The sequence below is a fragment of the Thalassophryne amazonica genome, chromosome 4 (assembly GCF_902500255.1).
Source record: "Thalassophryne amazonica chromosome 4, fThaAma1.1, whole genome shotgun sequence".
Taxonomy (NCBI): Eukaryota; Metazoa; Chordata; class Actinopteri; order Batrachoidiformes; family Batrachoididae; genus Thalassophryne; species Thalassophryne amazonica.
In genome coordinates this window covers 19,706,094-19,727,389 of record NC_047106.1, presented here as the reverse complement: position 1 = coordinate 19,727,389, position 21,296 = coordinate 19,706,094, and the positions used below count along the sequence as shown (strand labels likewise).

General features: G+C 44.8%; 1 protein-coding gene across 2 annotated transcripts in view; it reads left to right on the top strand.

Moving 5' to 3' along the window:
• Positions 1-21,296, top strand: part of LOC117509471 (membrane-associated phosphatidylinositol transfer protein 3-like) — a 451,299-nt gene that overhangs the window by 109,968 nt on the left and 320,035 nt on the right. For both annotated transcript variants that reach the window (XM_034169173.1, XM_034169171.1), the window contains exon 2: positions 19,135-19,230. In XM_034169173.1, the coding sequence (XP_034025064.1) occupies positions 19,135-19,230 (96 nt within the window). The remainder of the gene's footprint in view (positions 1-19,134; positions 19,231-21,296) is intronic.

Sequence of the window (21,296 nt, the reverse complement as noted above, 5' to 3'; positions counted from 1 at the left end):
TTTACAAGGATATCTTGAGTTATTCATATTAAGTTTCAACCAATATAGTATGCATCTTTTCATATAACAAATGGTTAGAGGAAATCTACCAAGTTCACAGAGGACTGCTTGACTGCTTACACTACTACCAACTTTCAACAGTCTTTTACAAAAATATATATGTACTTGTTCTATACATTCTGCATACTCATATCCCCACATTTCTGAGCAGTACAATAAAATTGGTGCTACCATTCTATCAAAGAGAAAAAAAAGCCTCTTGATAATGTACTTTTATATATACGAATAAACCTTAAGAGTGAAAAACATGCTTTTTTTTTTGCTTGCTGAGATAAATGCTGTTTGTTCATCCACCAGGATAATTTTGGAGTGAACCAAGCTCACAAATACTTATATTTATTTATAATTTCTATTTATTTACCTCAAAAAAAAAACAAAAAAAAAACTTCAGATTTATTGACAACAGCTCCTCTTATAAACACCATGATTTTTGTTTCATCCATTTTAACCCTCATACCATACTGGTTGCAAAAATATTCAAGTTGTGTGATTTGCCTCTGTAACATCCATACCGTATCTGCGACATTTGCAAGATCATGTGCATACAGCAAGGATACCAAGTCTGTTATACTGTCAGTCTGTATACCACAACATTCTACATCCTGTAACATGGAAATATATTTGTTTAAAAAGAGGACAAAAAGTGTGGGACTGACCATGCAGCCCTGCCTTGTTCTCACAGAACATGTGAAGAATTCAGTAAGACCACCACCACTTTTGACACATGCCTTCAAACTACAATACATTGACTTCAAAACAGTGAACAATTTTCCTTCAATACAATTTTTTATCAAAACATAATAAAATAGTTTATGTTGCACACTGTCAAATGCTTTGGTGAAATCTACAAAAATACAATACATCATCCCTCTACATTTTGAAATATATTTCTGTACTGCAGCTTGTAATGTAAAAATATTATCAATAGTTGAGTAACCCCTTCTGTACCCCACCTGGGCTTCATAAAGCTTTTCATTCATTTCTGTGTAATGTGTTAACCTTGTGTTTACAATTTTTGTAAAAACTTTCCCCATGACATCTAGTAATGAGATACCTCTATAATTCTTGACATCACTACTGTCACCACTCTTGTATAATGGACATATAACTGCTGAGCACCGTGATTGATTCAGGAAAATGTCCCGAATCTAAAATCTTGTTATACAGTATCAAAAAATATGGCCCTAAAATGTGTAAAGATGATTTTATCATTTCTATAACAATACCATCTGGACCAGGAGCTTTGCCATTATGCGTAGAATTGACTGCTTGCCACAGTTCACATGTGATACAACCATCAAGATCAGGGTTATAAAAGGCAGAAGCATCATGATTATTTATGGTTTCAAAAAAAAAAAAAATTTTCAAAGTCAGCTTCAACAGTGAAATTGCATTGTGACAACAAAGATTGGAAGTGTGTAAACCACTGTCCAGATGTTACATTATTATCTTTTTTTACACTGGACCTGGTAAGATGTTTCACCCTTTTCCACAGCTGTTGAGCATTAACACCAGCAGACACAACATACTGTTTTGTTCTAGATATATACCTTTGTTTTTTAAAATTACACATAGTTTTGAATTCACTTTTCAGGTGAAGATATCTATTTCTATCACATGGATGATTACTTCTAAATTTATTCAAAGCAGTATGTTTATTTCTCTTCAGTATAGTACAGTCCATGTCCCACCATGCTGGCTGTGTACTCCCAGGTTCTACTTTCACCATAATTACATTCCCAGCATCTGTAAGACCTTGCGTTATACTTTAAACCGCTGTATCAACATCCATATCTACAAACTCATACAAATATTCCTGAGTAAACAAAAATGAGACATTTGTAATGAAAGACTCTTTGTGATCTTCTTTCCATCTGTACCTGTTCCACTGACGACATGTGACATCACTTGAACTACTTTCAATTGTGCTTACAGAACATGTACACACTATGGGAAAATGGTCAGATATGTCAACATTTAATACCTCAAAATTCAATATATGTGAAAACAGGTCGCTTGAAACAATGAAATAATCAACACTCTGACCCGTAGACGCTAAAAAAAGTATAATTACCTTCCAAATCAAACCCGCATCGACCATTTACAATATGGACACTAAGACAACGACAGAGATCAATAAGAGAACGCCCAAATGTGTTCACTGTCTCATCCTTGGAACACCGTGGTGTCTGAAAATCATCACAGTCATAAAAATCACCACAAGGCAAGTGAGTGGAGTTATCTCCCTCTATATAGTCTCTCTCAGTACCAGTCCTGGCATTCAGATCACCTGTTACTACTATCTGTGTATCATCACCCAGTGTGTCGAGTGCACCAAGTATGTCAATGTCAAGGGTCAGTATACCATTCCCTTCTTCTCTGACAGAGTATGCTGTAGAACCTTCTGGAAATATGTACGTAAAACAAAATAAAATAGGTTTTCCAAGAAAATCTTTACTATCATGTAAGAATATACAATCAGTAGAAGACTCAATTAGCCGTGTGAACATGTAAGCAATAGAGTTATGCACAAAAACACACAAACCACCGACATTTCTACCATATCTACTCACACGTTCATGTACTAGTGAGAAACACACATATTCTGTAAAAAGACGTGAAAATTCTGTTGTACTGTTAGACCATGTCTCTGTAAGGCATATTATAATGAAGCACTGTCTTAAAAAAGTCACTAACGTTGACTCAAACCGACAACCGTTGACATTCCAAGTGATGATAGAACAGCCAGTAGAAGGGTTTTCTGGGCCGGGGCAGAATATCTCGTCGATCTGTCCAGCTGCCTCACTGTCCTCACTGCCAAGTCATATACAAACACTTTATTGTCCATGAACAGTTTGTCAAAGTGGAGAGACATTCTTACCTCTGGCCATGTCTGTCTGATCTCCTGCATGTATGACACCAGATTTCATCGCATCTCCCTTACAGTGATACTGAAGTCCTCCGACACACGCATTTTTGTCTTCGAGCTGGATTCTTCCTCGGATACAATTTTGTATGGGCATATCACCCATTGGAAAGAGCTCACTACACCCATCACAACGGCATAACGTTTTCTTATGTGTGAGTGGCAGATCAGAAGTTATTAGGTGTTTTTATTATAATTTGCAGTATCTCAGTGCTATCTATCTACGAGGTCTATTAGAAAAGAAACCAACCTTTTTATTTTTTTCAAAAACTATATGGATTTGAATCACGTGCGATTACATCAGACAAGCTTGAACCCTCGTACGCATGCGTGAGTTTTTTCACGCCTGTCGGTTGCGTCATTTGCCTGTGGGCAGGCTTTGAGTGAGCACTGGTCCACCCCTCCCGTCGGAATTCCTTTGTCTGAGAACTTCCTGAGAGACTGGCGCTTTGCTTGATCAAAATTTTTTCAGAAACTGTAAGGCACATCCAAGTGGACACCATTCGAGAAATTCAGACAGTTTTCGGTGAAAATTTTAATGGCTGATGAGAGATTAAGGAGTGTTACTATCGTTTTAAGGACAGCCCTCGGGGCCGGGCGCCATGGGCTGTCCTTAAAGCACTTAATTATAGTGGGCGATTTTAACATCCACACAGATGCTGAGAATGACAGCCTCAACACTGCATTTAATCTATTATTAGACTCAGTTGGCTTTGCTCAAAATGTAAATGAGTCCACCCACCACTTTAATCATATCTTAGATCTTGTTCTGACTTATGGTATGGAAATTGAAGACTTAACAGTATTCCCTGAAAACTCCCTTCTGTCTGATCATTTCTTAATAACATTTACATTTACTCTGATGGACTACCCAGCAGTGGGGAATAAGTTTCATTACACTAGAAGTCTTTCAGAAAGCACTGTAACTAGGTTTAAGGATATGTTTCCTTCTTTATGTTCCCTAATGCCATATACCAACACAGTGCAGAGTAGCTACCTAAACTCTGTAAGTGAGATAGAGTATCTCGTCAATAGTTTTACATCCTCATTGAAGACAACTTTGGATGCTGTAGCTCCTCTGAAAAAGAGAGCTTTAAATCAGAAGTGCCTGACTCCATGGTATAACTCACAAACTCGCAGCTTAAAGCAGATAACCCGTACGTTGGAGAGGAAATGGTGTCTCACTAATTTAGAAGATCTTCACTTAGCCTGGAAAAAGAGTCTGTTGCTCTATAAAAAAGCCCTCCGTAAAGCTAGGACATCTTACTACTCATCACTAATTGAAGAAAATAAGAACAACCCCAGGTTTCTTTTCAGCACTGTAGCCAGGCTGACAGAGTCAGAGCTCTATTGAGCCGAGTATTCCTTTAACTTTAACTAGTAATGACTTCATGACTTTCTTTGCTAATAAAATTTTAACTATTAGAGAAAAAATTACTCATAACCATCCCAAAGACGTATCGTTATCTTTGGCTGCTTTCAGTGATGCCGGTATTTGGTTAGACTCTTTCTCTCAGATTGTTCTGTCTGACTTATTTTCATTAGTTACTTCATCCAAACCATCAACATGTCTATTGGACCCCATTCCCACCAGGCTGCTCAAGGAAGCCCTACCATTATTTAATGCTTCGATCTTAAATATGATCAATCTATCTTTATTAGTTGGCTATGTACCACAGGCTTTTAAGGTGGCAGTAATTAAACCATTACTTAAAAAGCCATCACTTGACCCAGCTATCTTAGCTAATTATAGGCCAATCTCCAACCTTCCTTTTCTCTCAAAAATTCTTGAAAGGGTAGTTGTAAAACAGCTAACTGATCATCTGCAGAGGAATGGTCTATTTGAAGAGTTTCAGTCAAGTTTTAGAATTCATCATATTACAGAAACAGCATTAGTGAAGGTTACAAATGATCTTCTTATGGCCTCAGACAGTGGACTCATCTCTGTGCTTGTTCTGTTAGACCTCAGTGCTGCTTTTGATACTGTTGACCATAAAATTTTATTACAGAGATTAGAGCATGCCATAGGTATTAAAGGCACTGCGCTGCGGTGGTTTGAATCATATTTATCTAATAGATTACAATTTGTTCATGTAAATGGGGAATCTTCTTCACAGACTAAAGTTAATTATGGAGTTCCACAAGGTTTTGTGCTAGGACCAATTTTATTCACTTTATACATGCTTCCCTTAGGCAGTATTATTAGACGGCATTGCTTAAATTTTCATTGTTACGCAGATGATACCCAGCTTTATCTATCCATGAAGCCAGAGGACACACACCAATTAGCTAAACTGCAGGATTGTCTTACAGACATAAGGACATGGATGACCTCTAATTTCCTGCTTTTAAACTCAGATAAAACTGAAGTTATTGTACTTGGCCCCACAAATCTTAGAAACATGATGTCTAACCAGATCCTTACTCTGGATGGCATTACCCTGACCTCTAGTAATACTGTGAGAAATCTTGGAGTCATTTTTGATCAGGATATGTCATTCAAAGCGCATATTAAACAAATATGTAAGACTGCTTTTTTGCATTTACGCAATATCTCTAAAATTAGGTCTTGTCTCAGAGTGATGCTGAAAACTAATTCATGCATTTATTTCCTCTAGGCTGGACTATTGTAATTCATTATTATCAGGTTGTCCTAAAAGTTCCCTGAAAAGCCTTCAGTTAATTCAAAATGCTGCAGCTAGGGTACTGACGGGGACTAGAAGGAGAGAGCATATCTCACCCATATTGGCCTCTCTTCATTGGCTTCCTGTTAATTCTAGAATAGAATTTAAAATTCTTCTTCTTACTTATAAGGTTTTGAATAATCAGGTCCCTTCTTATCTTAGGGACCTCATAGTACCATATCACCCCAATAGAGCGCTTCGCTCTCAGACTGCAGGCTTACTTGTAGTTCCTAGGGTTTGTAAGAGTAGAATGGGAGGCAGAGCCTTCAGCTTTCAGGCTCCTCTCCTGTGGAACCAGCTCCCAATTCGGATCAGGGAGACAGACACCCTCTCTACTTTTAAGATTAGGCTTAAAACTTTCCTTTTTGCTAAAGCTTATAGTTAGGGCTGGATCAGGTGACCCTGAACCATCCCTTAGTTATGCTGCTATAGACTTAGACTGCTGGGGGGGTTCCCATAATACACTGAGTGTTTCTTTCTCTTTTTGCTCTGTATGCACCACTCTGCATTTAATCATTAGTGATTGATCTCTTCTCCCCTCCACAGCATGTCTTTTTCCTGGTTCTCTCCCTCAGCCCCAACCAGTCCCAGCAGAAGACTGCCCCTCCCTGAGCCTGGTTCTGCTGGAGGTTTCTTCCTGTTAAAAGGGAGTTTTTCCTTCCCACTGTCGCCAAGTGCTTGCTCACAGGGGGTCGTTTTGACCTTTGGGGTTTTTACGTAATTATTGTATGGCCTTGCCTTACAATATAAAGCACCTTGGGGCAACTGTTTGTTGTGATTTGGCGCTATATAAATGAATTGAATTGAATTATCTCATAGACCTCGTATATATAAACATGCAAACTTACAGTATCGCCCTAATATGAAAGTGCTGATGGTGTTGGGCTCGTAGTCAGATCCGTTCACTTTCTTCACCTCCATGAAGATCTTGCTAGCACATGTTCCGGTCGTTAGCTGGTAAGCTTTCAATCTGTGCGTATTTATGGAGTACATTCATGTCCGACTTGGTTTTTGTAATTGTGTTTTAGGCTTTCTGATTTGTAATGAAGTTTTCAATTTGTTGTTGACTGTTCAAAGCTGTGTTTTCATCTTGTTGGAATTTATTTTACACGTCCACTTCGACTTTGTTTGCTCTTAATTCCTTCATTTTCTTTGTTTGCATTTTGTTTTGTTTCGCGTCGTGAAAATTGTAAACAAAGTTGCAAATCTGATACGTGACCTGGACTGATTGTCATGGTAATGGTCTGATATGGGATATCAGATGGGAAATCAGCCAGTCAGAGCCCACGTACTGTCAAAGTCTTTATTAGTTTCCCTAGGGAGAAATTTGCCTTGGACATAGCCATATAATAATAATAAGACTTTATATTTACTCCATGTGTGAATAGTTTTAACAGTCTGAACTGTTCACATGAGGATTGCAAGTTTCAGTTTCTCAGCCAATCAATTGGCAGCATCAATGGACGTATTTCAACTTATAAGTAACATAAGAAAGGCATGTCAACTATTGCATAACTTACCTTCAACTTATGGTCCGCGTATGTGGGACGTTTGAGCCATACAGTAGTATTCAGAATAATAGTAGTGCTATGTGACTAAAAAGATTAATCCAGGTTTTGAGTATATTTCTTATTGTTACATGAGAAACAAGATACCAGTGGATTCAGTAGATTCTCACAAATCCAACAAGATTTGGATTTGTGTTGGACTTTTGATTTTATAGGCCCAACACCATAGTAGGAGAAACATGCCCATATCATGATGCTTTCACCACCATGCTTCACTGTCTTCACTGTGAACTGTGGCTTGAATTCAGAGTTTGGGGGTCATCTCACAAACTGTCTGCGGCCCTTGGACCTAAAAAGAACAATTTTACTCTCATCAGTCCACAACTGGTGGCCTCTACTGGTGGTTGGCTCTCACTGCGGTATTGTATCACTTCCTGTTCCGGAGCACAGCGGTGTTTTGCTGTATCTGTTAGCTGTTTAATCTGCGCAGTTAGATTGATCTAGTTATGTTGTGAAAGTGTAGGAACACGGACCCACAACAGGGGGCGCAATGAACGGACAATGGAGAGAGTAAATAACAAGATTTACTACAGAAACCAGCACGAGTAATACAACAAACACAATTTGGGGTCGAATCCGTTGGTGTCGTGTGGGCAGGCTCGAAGGTAGGAGACGTCTGTCTCAGTCGAACCGGAACCACCCAGATCTCCTCTGCCACCGAACCCTGGAAATACTGGAACCGCCAAGTCCCGAATTCCCAGGTGGCCACTGCCTCCGCTCGTCGGATCCGGTACTGCTGGCAGGAGAGAGCAACAACACACAGGAGTGGATGAACGCACCCCGTAACAGAGAGGGGAGAAGCCGCCTCCACCTCTTGGCAAGAATAGCAGGAAGGTGAGTACTTATCCCAAAATGAGGTGTTTAGTAGTCACCAGTCCTGAAAACAAGGTTTTAGTTGATAATGCAATGTGTACCTGCAGAGAATACTACCTTGGTCTTAGGCGATATCTCGGCACTGAGGTGGAGACGCCGTCCTCCTGATATACCTTGGTGCTGAGTAGAACAGCTGTGTCTGGTGATGGGTGACAGCTGTCACCCAGGCTACTCCCATGATGCGGCAGCGCCCTCTGGTGCCTGGAGCCCGCACTCCAGGCAGGGCGCCCTCTGGTGGTGGTGGGCCAGCAGTACCTCCTCTTCAGCGGCCCACACAACAGGACCCACCCCTCAACGGGCGCCTCCTGGCGCACGACCGGGCTTGTCCGGGTGGCGTCGGTAGAAGTCGGCCAGGAGGGCCGGGTCCAGGATGAAGCCCTTCCTCACCCAGGAGCGCTCCTCGGGGCCGTACCCCTCCCAGTCCACCAGATACTGAAAACCCCGGCCCATCCGACGGACGTCAAGAAGCCGGCGGACAGTCCAAGCCGGTGCTCCGTCGATGATCCGGGCAGGAGGCGGCGCCGGACCCGGGGTGCAGAGGGGTGAGGTGTGAAGAGGCTTGATCCGGGAAACATGGAAGACTGGATGGATCCGCAGTGAGGCCGGAAGCTGGAGCCTCACTGCGGCGGGGTTGATGACCTTGAGGATCTTATAAGGTCCGATGTACCGGTCTTGCAGTTTGGGCGAATCAACCTGTAGGGGAACGTCCTTCGTGGACAACCAGACCTCCTGCCCAGGACGATACTTGGGGGCCGGGGCTCGCCGCCGGTCTGCATGTCTCTTCGCCCTCGTCCGGGCCTGCAACAAGGCAGAGCGAGCGGCCCGCCACACCCGACGGCACTTCCGTAGGTGGGCCTGGACCGAGGGCACACCGACCTCTCCCTCTACCACCGGAAACAAGGGGGGCTGATACCCCAAGCACACCTCAAACGGGGAGAGGCCGGTGGCTGATGACACTTGGCTGTTGTGGGCGTACTCGATCCAGGCCAGGTGGGTACTCCAGGCCGTCGGGTGCGCGGCTGTCACACAGCGAAGTGTCTGCTCCAGTTCTTGATTCGCCCGCTCTGCCTGCCCGTTGGTCTGGGGGTGGTACCCAGACGAGAGGCTGACCGTGGCCCCCAGTTCCCGGCAGAAGCTCCTCCAGACATGTGAGGTGAACTGGGGACCGCGATCGGAGACGATGTCTGATGGTATGCCATGCAGACGGACGACGTGGTGGACCAGGAGGTCCGCTGTCTCCTGGGCCGTAGGGAGCTTCGGGAGGGCCACGAAGTGGGCCGCCTTGGAGAAACGGTCCACTATCGTGAAGACGACGGTGTTTCCCTGGGACGGCGGGAGACCCGTGACGAAGTCCAGGCCGATGTGGGACCAGGGGCGATGAGGCACGGGCAATGGCTGTAGCTGCCCTGAGGTCTTCCTATGATCGGCCTTGCCCCTGGCGCAGGTGGTACAGGCCTGGACGTAGTCCCGGACGTCGGTCTCCAGGGATGCCCACCAGAAGCGTTGCCGGACGACTGCCACGGTCCTTCGCACCCCTGGGTGACAGGAGAGCTTAGAACCGTGACAGAAGTCCAGGACTGCAGCTCTAGCCTCTGGTGGGACGTATAGTCTGTTTTTTGGTCCGTTTCCGGGGTCCGGGACACGGGTCAGGGCCTCCCGGACGGTCTTCTCTACGTCCCAGGTGAGGGCGGCCACGATAGCGGACTCCGGGATGATGGGATCCGGGGGATCCGACGGTTCCGTTTTGACCTCATCTTCGTGCACCCGGGACAATGCATCCGATCTCTGATTCTTGGTCCCGGGACGGTAGGTAATCCGGAAGTCAAAACGGCCAAAGAACAGTGACCAGCGGGCTTGCCTGGGGTTCAGACGCTTGGCGGTTCTGATGTACTCCAGGTTCCGATGGTCAGTGAAAACCGTGAATGGCACGGCTGTTCCCTCCAACAGATGTCTCCACTCTTCGAGGGCCTCTTTCACAGCAAGGAGTTCCCGATTGCCGACGTCATAATTCCGTTCAGCGGGGGTCAACCTGCGAGAAAAATAGGCACACGGGTGAAGGACCTTATCGGTCTTCCCGCTCTGGGAGAGCACCGCTCCTATCCCTGAGTCCGAGGCATCCACTTCAACCACTAACTGGCGGCTAGGATCGGGCTGCACCAGAACTGGTGCAGACGAGAAGCGCCGTTTCAACTCCTTGAACGCGGCCTCGCACCGGTCCGACCAGGTGAAGGGAACTTTTGGAGAGGTCAGGGCTGTCAGGGGGCTAACTACCTGACTGTAGCCCTTAATGAACCTCCTATAAAAATTAGCAAAACCGAGGAACTGTTGCAGCTTCCTACGGCTTGTAGGTTGGGGCCAATCTCTCACCGCCGCAACCTTGGCCGGGTCCGGGGCGACGGAGTTAGAGGAGATGATAAACCCCAGGAAGGACAAAGAAGTGCGGTGGAACTCACACTTCTCGCCCTTCACAAACAGGCGGTTCTCCAACAACCGCTGCAGGACCTGACGGACATGCCGGACATGAGTCTCAGGATCCGGGGAAAAGATGAGTATATCGTCCAGATACACGAAGACGAACCGGTGCAGGAAGTCCCGCAGGACATCGTTTACCAATGCTTGGAAGGTCGCGGGAGCGTTAGTGAGACCGAACGGCATGACCAGGTACTCAAAATGGCCCAACGGGGTGTTAAATGCCGTCTTCCATTCGTCTCCCTTCCGGATCCGAACCAAATGATAGGCATTCCTAAGATCAAGTTTGGTGAAGATATTGGCTCCATGCAAGGGGGTGAACACCGAATCCAACAGGGGCAACGGGTATCGATTGCGAACCGTGATTTCGTTCAACCCCCTATAATCAATGCATGGACGAAGCCCGCCATCCTTTTTACCCACAAAAAAGAAACCAGCACCCATCGGAGAGGTGGAATTCCGGATCAACCCGGCCGCTAATGAGTCCCGGATGTAGGTCTCCATTGATTCACGCTCCGGCCGTGAGAGGTTGTACAGCCTACTGGACGGAAACTCACTGCCTGGAACCAAATCAATGGCACAATCGTATGGGCGGTGAGGAGGAAGCGTGAGAGCCAGATCCTTGCTGAACACATCAGCGAGGTCACGGTACTCCGCTGGCACCGCCTTCAGATTGGGCGGGACTCGGACCTCCTCCTTAGCTTGGGAGCCGGGAGGAACCGAGGAACCTAGACACTCCCGATGGCAGGTTTCGCTCCACTGAACCACCACCCCGGACGGCCAATCAATCCGGGGATTGTGCTTTAGCATCCATGGAAACCCTAAAACCACACGGGAGGTGGCCTGAGTCACGAAGAACTCGACCACCTCCCGGTGGTTACCTGACACCACCAGAGTTACTGGAGGTGTCTTATGTGTGATTGGTGGGAGTAGGGAGCCATCTAGCGCCCGAACCTGCACAGGCGAGGTAAGAGCCACCAGAGGGAGCCCTATCTCCCTGGCCCATCTACTGTCAAGCAGATTCCCCTCAGAGCTCGTGTCCACCAGTGCTGGGGCCTTCAGGGTTGAATCCTCATAAAGGATCGTGACTGGGAGTCGTGTAGCAATGTGGGTGTGTCCCACGTGAATGTTTTGGCCCACCCCTGGCCCAGTCTCTAGGGGCGGGCGTTGGAGTTTAACCGCTCGGGGCAGTCGTTTGCCATGTGCTCACTCGAGCCACAAACATAACAAGCTCCGTGGGCCCGCCTCCTTTGTGCTCCAGGTGCCCTAAATGTTGCCCTGCTCGTGTCCATAGCTTCGTCAGCAGGGGGAGCCATAGGCGCACGGAGCGCAGGAACAGAGGAGCGTGGGGAGGGCGGAGCTCGATCGGACCCGGAAGGGAGAGGGACGACGCGTGCTTGGCCACGCCCTTCGCCTCGTTCCCGACGGCGTTCTTCTAACCGGTTGTCGAGTCGTATGACTAGATCGATGAGCCCATCTAAATCCCGCGGTTCGTCCTTAGCCACCAGGTGCTCTTTTAGGACCAGAGACAGTCCGTTTACAAAGGCAGCGCGGAGGGCAGTGCTATTCCAGCCGGATCTCGCCGCCGCGATGCGGAAGGCGACTGCATAGGCAGCTGCGCTCCGACGTCCCTGTCGTATGGACAGTAGTGCGGTTGAAGCGGACTCTCCTCTGTTGGGATGATCGAACACCGTTCTGAGCTCCCGTACAAACCCATCGTATGAACGAAGGAGCCGTGAGTTCTGCTCCCAGAGCGCTGTAGCCCAAGCGCGTGCCTCCCCGCGAAGCAGATTTATCACATAAGCTACTTTGCTAGCATCAGTCGCGTACATCACGGGACGCTGAGCGAAGACGAGCGAACACTGCATAAGAAAGTCCGCGCACGTCTCCACACAGCCTCCGTACGGTTCTGGAGGGCTTATGTATGCTTCTGGGGACGGAGGGAGGGACCGTTGAACGACCAGTGGAACGTTACTTTCGCACGCAGTGTCCTCGGGAGGGAGAGCCGCAGCGGCGCCCGAAGGGCGCGCCTCCACTTGTGCGGCGAGAGCCTCCACCCTGCGGTTTAGGAGAACGTGCTGCTCGGTCATTAAGTCGATCCGAGAGGTGAAAGCGGTGAGGATCCGCTGCAACTCACCGATTACCCCTCCCGAAGCCTCCGCCGCGCCTTGGTCTTCCATTGGCCGTTCAACAGCCGGTTGACGCCCCTCGGGATCCATGACGCTGGCCGAGATATCCTGCTGTGAAAGTGTAGGAACACGGACCCACAACAGGGGGCGCAATGAACGGACAATGGAGAGAGTAAATAACAAGATTTACTACAGAAACCAGCACGAGTAATACAACAAACACAATTTGGGGTCGAATCCGTTGGTGTCGTGTGGGCAGGCTCGAAGGTAGGAGACGTCTGTCTCAGTCGAACCGGAACCACCCAGATCTCCTCTGCCACCGAACCCTGGAAATACTGGAACCGCCAAGTCCCGAATTCCCAGGTGGCCACTGCCTCCGCTCGTCGGATCCGGTACTGCTGGCAGGAGAGAGCAACAACACACAGGAGTGGATGAACGCACCCCGTAACAGAGAGGGGAGAAGCCGCCTCCACCTCTTGGCAAGAATAGCAGGAAGGTGAGTACTTATCCCAAAATGAGGTGTTTAGTAGTCACCAGTCCTGAAAACAAGGTTTTAGTTGATAATGCAATGTGTACCTGCAGAGAATACTACCTTGGTCTTAGGCGATATCTCGGCACTGAGGTGGAGACGCCGTCCTCCTGATATACCTTGGTGCTGAGTAGAACAGCTGTGTCTGGTGATGGGTGACAGCTGTCACCCAGGCTACTCCCATGATGCGGCAGCGCCCTCTGGTGCCTGGAGCCCGCACTCCAGGCAGGGCGCCCTCTGGTGGTGGTGGGCCAGCAGTACCTCCTCTTCAGCGGCCCACACAACAAGTTATCTAGATTACGATTTGTTTCCCAGTGTAATCTTTACGTGCCTTAACTAAAGCACTCCTTCTGCTGAATCACCTCTAAATTATTTACACATTATTCACTTTGCGTGTTTTAGGAATCCGCTAGCTTAGCATAGCTACTAGCTCTTAGCCGATTTAGCATGGCGGCTTCTCCTGTCTCTCCTGCACTTTTCTGCTCTGGGTGTGAAATGTTTAGTTATTCCTCGGCCTCCTTTAGCAGTAATGGTACTTGTAATAAGTGTAGCTTATTCGTAGCTTTGGAGGCCAGGCTGGGCGAATTGGAGACTCGGCTCCGCACCGTGGAAAATTCTACAGCTAGCCAGGCCCCTGTAGTCGGTGCGGACCAAGGTAGCTTAGCTGCCGTTAGTTACCCCCTGGCAGATCCCGAGCAGCCGGGAAAGCAGGCCGACTGGGTGACTGTGAGGAAGAAGCGTAGCCCTAAACAGAAGCCCCGTGTACACCGCCAACCCGTTCACATCTCTAACCGTTTTTCCCCACTTGACGACACACCCGCCGAGGATCAAACTCTGGTTATTGGCGACTCTGTTTTGAGAAATGTGAAGTTAGCGACACCAGCAACCATAGTCAGTTGTCTTCCGGGGGCCAGAGCAGGCGACATTGAAGGAAATTTGAAACTGCTGGCTAAGGCTAAGCGTAAATTTGGTAAGATTGTAATTCACGTCGGCAGTAATGACACCCGGTTACGCCAATCGGAGGTCACTAAAATTAACATTAAATTAGTGTGTAACTTTGCAAAAACAATGTCGGACTCTGTAGCCTGGTTCTGCTGGAGGTTTCTTCCTGTTCAAAGGGAGTTTTTCCTTCCCACTGTAGCCAAGTGCTTGCTCACAGGGGGTCGTTTTGACCGTTGGGGTTTTACATAATTATTGTATGGCCTTGCCTTACAATATAAAGCGCCTTGGGGCAACTGTTTGTTGTGATTTGGCGCTATATAAAAAAATTGATTGATTGATTGAAAATATTCCTCCATTTCTCTTTAGGCCAGTTGATGTGTTCTTTGGCAAATTGTAACCTCTTCTGCACATGTCTTTTATTTAACAGAGGGACTTTGTGGGGGATTCTTGCAAATAAATTAGCTTCACACAGGCGTCTTCTAACTGTCACAGCACTTAGAGACTGTTTTTGATCATCCTGGAGCTGATCAATGGATGAGCCTTTGCCATTCTGGTTATTCTTCTATCCATTTTGATGGTTGTTTTCCATTTTCTTCCACGCATCTGTTTTTTTTTTTTTTTTTTTTTGTCCATTTTAAAGCATTGGAAATAATTGTAGATGAACAGCCTATAATTTTTTGCAACTGCATATACGTTTTTCCCTCTCCAATCAAGTTTTTAATCAAACTACGCTGTTCTTCTGAACAATGTCTTGAATGTCCCATTTTCCTCAGGTTTTCAAAGAGAAAAGCATGTTCAACAGGTGCTGGCTTCATCCCTACATAGGGGACACCTGATTCACACCTGTTTGTTCCACACAACTGACAAACTCACTGATTGAATGCCACGCTACTATTATTGTGAACACCCCCTTTTCTACTTTTTTTTACTAATAGCCCAATTTTCATAGCCTTAAGAGTGTGCATATCATGAATGCTTGGTCTTGGTGGATTTGTGAGGATCTACTGAATCTACTGGTACCTTGTTTCCCATGTAACAATAAGAAATATACTCAAAACCTGGATTAATCTTTTTAGTCACATAGCACTACTATTATTCTGAACAATACTGTATGTTGGCATACGTCAAAAATGTAGTGCATGCCCAAAACTTGCCGTATTACGACGTCTGTCAGCATCAAGGTGTGACATGGGCTATCTGTAGACTAAAAGCAGCCCGCTGAAGTCCGTCCTGTACGGGTCTGTCTGTACGAGTTAGAACACTTGTCTGTGGATTTTGTAAATGGGTGCTGTAGCTCTCATGCGTGAATGGGTCAGTGCAGCCAACCTGCATGTGAGTGACAAATACAAAGCTGTCAGTCCATGATTTCAGACCGCCGCAAGCTTCTGAGCCAATGCAGCTCTGAGTGTGTAATACAATGCGATGAAAGGAGGGGATCAATCACAAACAACCTCGTGTTGCCTTTCTTCAACGTAAAGCTTTTGAGAAACATACGAGTACTGAGCAGTTTACTTTGGTTCCTCTAAAGCATAGGGCTTGTTCCAGTGCCTCGCTGCATGATTGTTACCTCTGGAAGTGAGGTTGTGTCTCGTTGTTGGACTTGGCAGGCGAGTGCGCACTTAGTGAGTTAGTGCCTCTCTGTTTTCCAAAAGTTGTGCAGCTAACTGGGGAACATTTGTTGCGTTGGGAGGATTTGCGTGCTTTCATTTAGCTGAAAGCATCCTGACCCGAGTGATGATGACTCACCGCCATCGTGCTCGTCTTTGCCACTTTCATTAAGTGGTTATTTGGAAATTATAAAACAGATTTTGTGCAGGTGGCCTCAGCTGATGGGGCCGAAACAGTCAATTACATATTTGTGTATTCTCCACAATAAAGTTCATATTTTGATAACCAGTTTCTGAAAGATATCTAGTTACTGCTGTATAACATTTCCAGAGTGTTATTGTAACTGAAAATTGGAATGTGTTATTAAATTTTCAACTAATGAGGTTAGATGAGGCATGAAAGTCTCAGCTGACCTTGCTGCAGATTTATCTTTTAATTTATCAGCAGCACAGAAATGGTTACTTCTCTGAATGAGTACTGTATTTTCTGGAGGTTCTGTGTAAGATCGCGTTTGTTACGTTATTATTAAAAAAAATATTAGTCATTTCTATTGAGCCTTCCCAGGAATCCAAGCACTCAATAAAATAAATCCCAATAATAAAAGAATGAACAACAGTAGTAAAAGTACAATACACCATTGCTCAAAAATCCCAAATTCAGGAGCCAAAAAAAATTAATAAATAAATAAAATGGATTCATGCTTTTATTGTAGTATTTCCAGCGCTGTGGGTAAGCAGTCATCTATCTGACAATTTCTTTTTTCCAAAATCTGTCAAATAACATCTATGTTCTCCATCGCACAATTATTTGTCCATGTTCCTTACTTTTTTAAATTTAAAAGTTATGTTAAGTAACTTACAATGTTGTGTTAATTAACTTACGTTAACCCTCTGGGGTCCGAGGGCATTTTTTGGACAGTTCACTCGCCTGGCATAAGGGTGATTCTTTAACTACGGGCACTATTGGCCTTCTAAATGTAATTTCCACCACACCATTGCCTTACAATATAAAGCGCCTTGGGGCAACTGTTTGTTGTGATTTGTCGCTATATACATGTGCTCTGATGTCACTGTTTATCTCCATAGAAACTACCCAAACAATCTTTCATACAAACTATTTAAAGGGACATTACAGTGTTGTGGTGGAAATTACGGCAATAGTGTGGGACAACTACATTTTGTTTAAAAAAATCACAACAGTTGTATGACATTGAATACCCCAATTATGTTTTCATTATTTTACTGATATTTTATTCAGAGATATTTTAAAACATTAGAAAAAACGTTTTTTTTTACCATTCATTTTTATCATTGAAGATCAAAAGTCTGGGTGTGGGACAAGCACAAAACGGCAATATTTGCATATAATGATGCTGATAAAAGGTGAAAAAGTCATCATAGACTACTAGAACAAATTTCTTAAAACACTTTCATTGTAAAGATAACTATAAAAGTGTGAAATTTCCCCTTTTTTCTGTTTTTCATACAATATGATCAAAGGACACAATAAGTGCCCGTAGTCTAAGAATCACCCATAAATGTTTTATTATTGCTGTTAAGAGCTCTCCCTGCAGCCCACAGTCAAGTTTTATGTCTCTTTTTTCAGGACAACCAGTGCTTTCAGAATATATATGTTTTTGTTGTGTTTTATAAGTGTAATAAAGGTTTACAATCAAAAATAGGCAAGGAAAAAATAATGTGAAAAATAATTTTCCATACACATTTATTCAAAACACACAGCAAACTATAATAAACAACTGTTTTGACACTTTATAAATGTAATTTGAGGTCTTGTGTGAAAGACTGCACAACAAAAAGGTTCAAACAATAAACATAAATGCACATTTTGAACAATATATACAAAATGGTCTATGCGTTTTGTTGTCCATTGATATGGTAAACAGTGCTTTACACAGAGAAAGCAACAGAGTTATCCAGTAACATTCACATGCAAACTAGTGGAGCAATCCTGATAGTTACACACTCTTTGTTTGAGCACATGAGATTGTCATCAGAGGCTCTTCATCTGCTCCTGCTTTCACTGATCGCTGTGCGTAATGGTGCAGGGCACACTGAGTATGTACTAATAGTATGTACTCATTGGAGCACCCAGGGGTTATTCAAACAGGCCAACTGGTAACATATCACTCCTGAAAATGATCTTTGGCTTTTCACGTGAGGTAAATCTGCCCTACGATTGGATTTTGGAAAACAATGTGACGGTGAACTAATTCCGATTGGACACTCACATTGCGCACGTCATCACACAGCTTCTACGAAGAGTACAAAGATGGCCGACGGCTGGCTCGAAAGTCTGCGGAGTTAACTTTTCAGCAAAAAAAGAGTAAGTTTCTATCTCATAACATTAAAAAGTTATTTATAATTTAGTAAAGCTTGGTCTTAGCCGTCATATACGACGGCGTCGGCCCCAGAGGATTAAGTAACAGCACAGGCTGTGGTGTGCACCTGTGCGACAGAGTTCTTGTCACTGTTAAACTGACAACCAGAGAAACACTGTTACAAAATGAGTTTCATATACAGAAAAAAAGGTGAATTATTCTTCACAAGGTTTATTTTTTACACCAGGTGTGATTTAATAGTCTGGTGGGATTTATAATCTGGAAAATATGGTAAATGTCTTTGCTGTAACAGTCTGTCTGTCATTGACGACCAGCTCATAGTCATCATCAAGCAAGCATCTACTCCTTATCCAGCAAGTGGCAGAAACATCGGGATATTGCATAGGCGAAACAAAACTTTTTTTTGTGGATCTCTTGCATTAAAATTCAACAGATTTTTATGCTGTTGTCATCATTATATGCCTTTTTCATCTTGTGAGTTGAAGGAGATGGCATTCATTAGTTTTGAGTTAACCCATTCAGAAATCAGAAGGGATGGACTAGCCTGTCTGTCATATGAATGAGACTGATCACAACAGTCAGATAATGCAACCACATTCCACAGTATTCTGCCTGAGCTAATGCATCGCTCCATCACAGTCAACAAATAAAAAGCACAGATTCTATTCTTACTGAAGGTTTTGTGTTAGAAGGTCATAAACCTTCAGGTGGCTGCCACGCTGAGACACTCACATGTTAGAAACCTGCTCAGTGGAAAGTCAATGTATGTCTTTCCACCTGCTGTGGTATCCAGAAGACCTGCTCTCACCACCTGGTTATTAATTCTCTGCTTGTAATCCACTATTCTAGAGCTGCCAACTGAAAGGCCAAAAGAAATCTTTCAAAATGTCAGCCCCTCAGGTTGTTCTGATTTGAGTTTTGTAAATAACAGCAATGATCCTGACTGTTGCTTGTCCTGTTTTTTTTTTGTGTGTGTGTCACCCATAGGGTCATCACGAAAGCACAGCGCCACCCATTGGTGTCTTCAGAATATTGCACAAGAATCAGTGGACAGCTCTGATGAAGAGTTTTTTGATGCCAGAGGTTGGTATTATAGGTTTTCTTCTAACAATTCTGATGAGAACACACTTAGTCTGAATGCTAGTCTGAAGTTCCTTAAAAACTAGAGTGGGCACTCGAAGTGCAACACCCGCATCTTAGATGTCTGACACCAATTAATGCAAATTGATATGTGTAACTCAGACCAATTCCTCAACATGATTATTCCCTTGGGCTAGAATGTGATCTTGACTTTTAACTGAAGAGTCTCAAAATCAAATCACTTTGCCCTTTGACTGACCCTTTGATCAAACAATAAAATCTTTTTACACAGAAGAAATTCCCAAGTAGAAGCCATTCAGTTATAGGTCCATTCTGAATAAATGTGCAGATCCAAACAGTTCGTTAAACCCGTTTGTAGGGGTAGTACAGGGATGCAGCGGTACTGTTATCCAGTTTGGTCCAAACTTGGTTGATTGAATGAGGGTCACATTTGCACCCTCTGTAGATCCGAGTCATCCAGTGACTGTACTGGTGGTTGGCTCTCACTGCGGTATTGTATCACTTCCTGTTCCGGAGCACAGCGGTGTTTTTCTGTATCTGTTAGCTGTTTAATCTGCGCAGTTAGATTGATCTAGTTATCTAGATTACGATTTGTTTCCCAGTGTAATCTTTACGTGCCTTAACTAAAGCACTCCTTCTGCTGAATCACCTCTAAATTATTTACACATTATTCACTTTGCGTGTTTTTAGGAATCCGCTAGCTTAGCGTAGCTACTAGCTCTTAGCCGATTTAGCATGGCGGCTTCTCCTGTCTCTCCTGCACTTTTCTGCTCTGGGTGTGAAATGTTTAGTTATTCCTCGGCCTCCTTTAGCAGTAACGGTACTTGTAATAAGTGTAGCTTATTCGTAGCTTTGGAGGCCAGGCTGGGCGAATTGGAGACTCAGCTCCGCACCGTGGAAAATTCTACAGCTAGCCAGGCCCCTGTAGTCGGTGCGGACCAAGGTAGCTTAGCTGCCGTTAGTTACCCCCTGGCAGATCCCGAGCAGCCGGGAAAGCAGGCCGACTGGGTGACTGTGAGGAGGAAGCGTAGTTCTAAACAGAAGCCCCGTGTACACCGCCAACCCGTTCACATCTCTAACCGTTTTTCCCCACTCGACGACACACCCGCCGAGGATCAAACTCTGGTTATTGGCGACTCTGTTTTGAGAAATGTGAAGTTAGCGACACCAGCAACCATAGTCAATTGTCTTCCGGGGGCCAGAGCAGGCGACATTGAAGGAAATTTGAAACTGCTGGCTAAGGCTAAGCGTAAATTTGGTAAGATTGTAATTCACGTCGGCAGTAATGACACCCGGTTACTCCAATCGGAGGTCACTAAAATTAACATTAAATCGGTGTGTAACTTTGCAAAAACAGTGTCGGACTCTGTAGTTTTCTCTGGGCCCCTCCCCAATCAGACCGGGAGTGACATGTTTAGCCGCATGTTCTCCTTGAATTGCTGGCTGTCTGAGTGGTGTCCAAAAAATGAGGTGGGCTTCATAGATAATTGGCAAAGCTTCTGGGGAAAACCTGGTCTTGTTAGGAGAGACGGCATCCATCCCACTTTGGATGGAGCAGCTCTCATTTCTAGAAATCTGGCCAATTTTCTTAAATCCTCCAAACCGTGACTATCCAGGGTTGGGACCAGGAAGCAGAGTTGTAGTGTTACACACCTCTCTGCAGCTTCTCTCCCGCTGCCATCCCCTCATTACCCCATCCCCGTAGAGACGGTGCCTGCTCCCAGACTACCAATAACCAGCAAAAATCTATTTAAGCATAAAAATTCAAAAAGAAAAAATAATATAGCACCTTCAACTGCACCACAGACTAAAACAGTTAAATGTGGTCTATTAAACATTAGGTCTCTCTTTTCTAAGTCCCTGTTGGTAAATGATATAATAATTGATCAACATATTGATTTATTCTGCCATACAGAAACCTGGTTACAGCAGGATGAATATGTTAGTTTAAATGAGTCAACACCCCCGAGTCACACTAACTGTCAGAATGCTCGTAGCACGGGCCGGGGCGGAGGATTAGCAGCAATCTTCCATTCCAGCTTATTAAT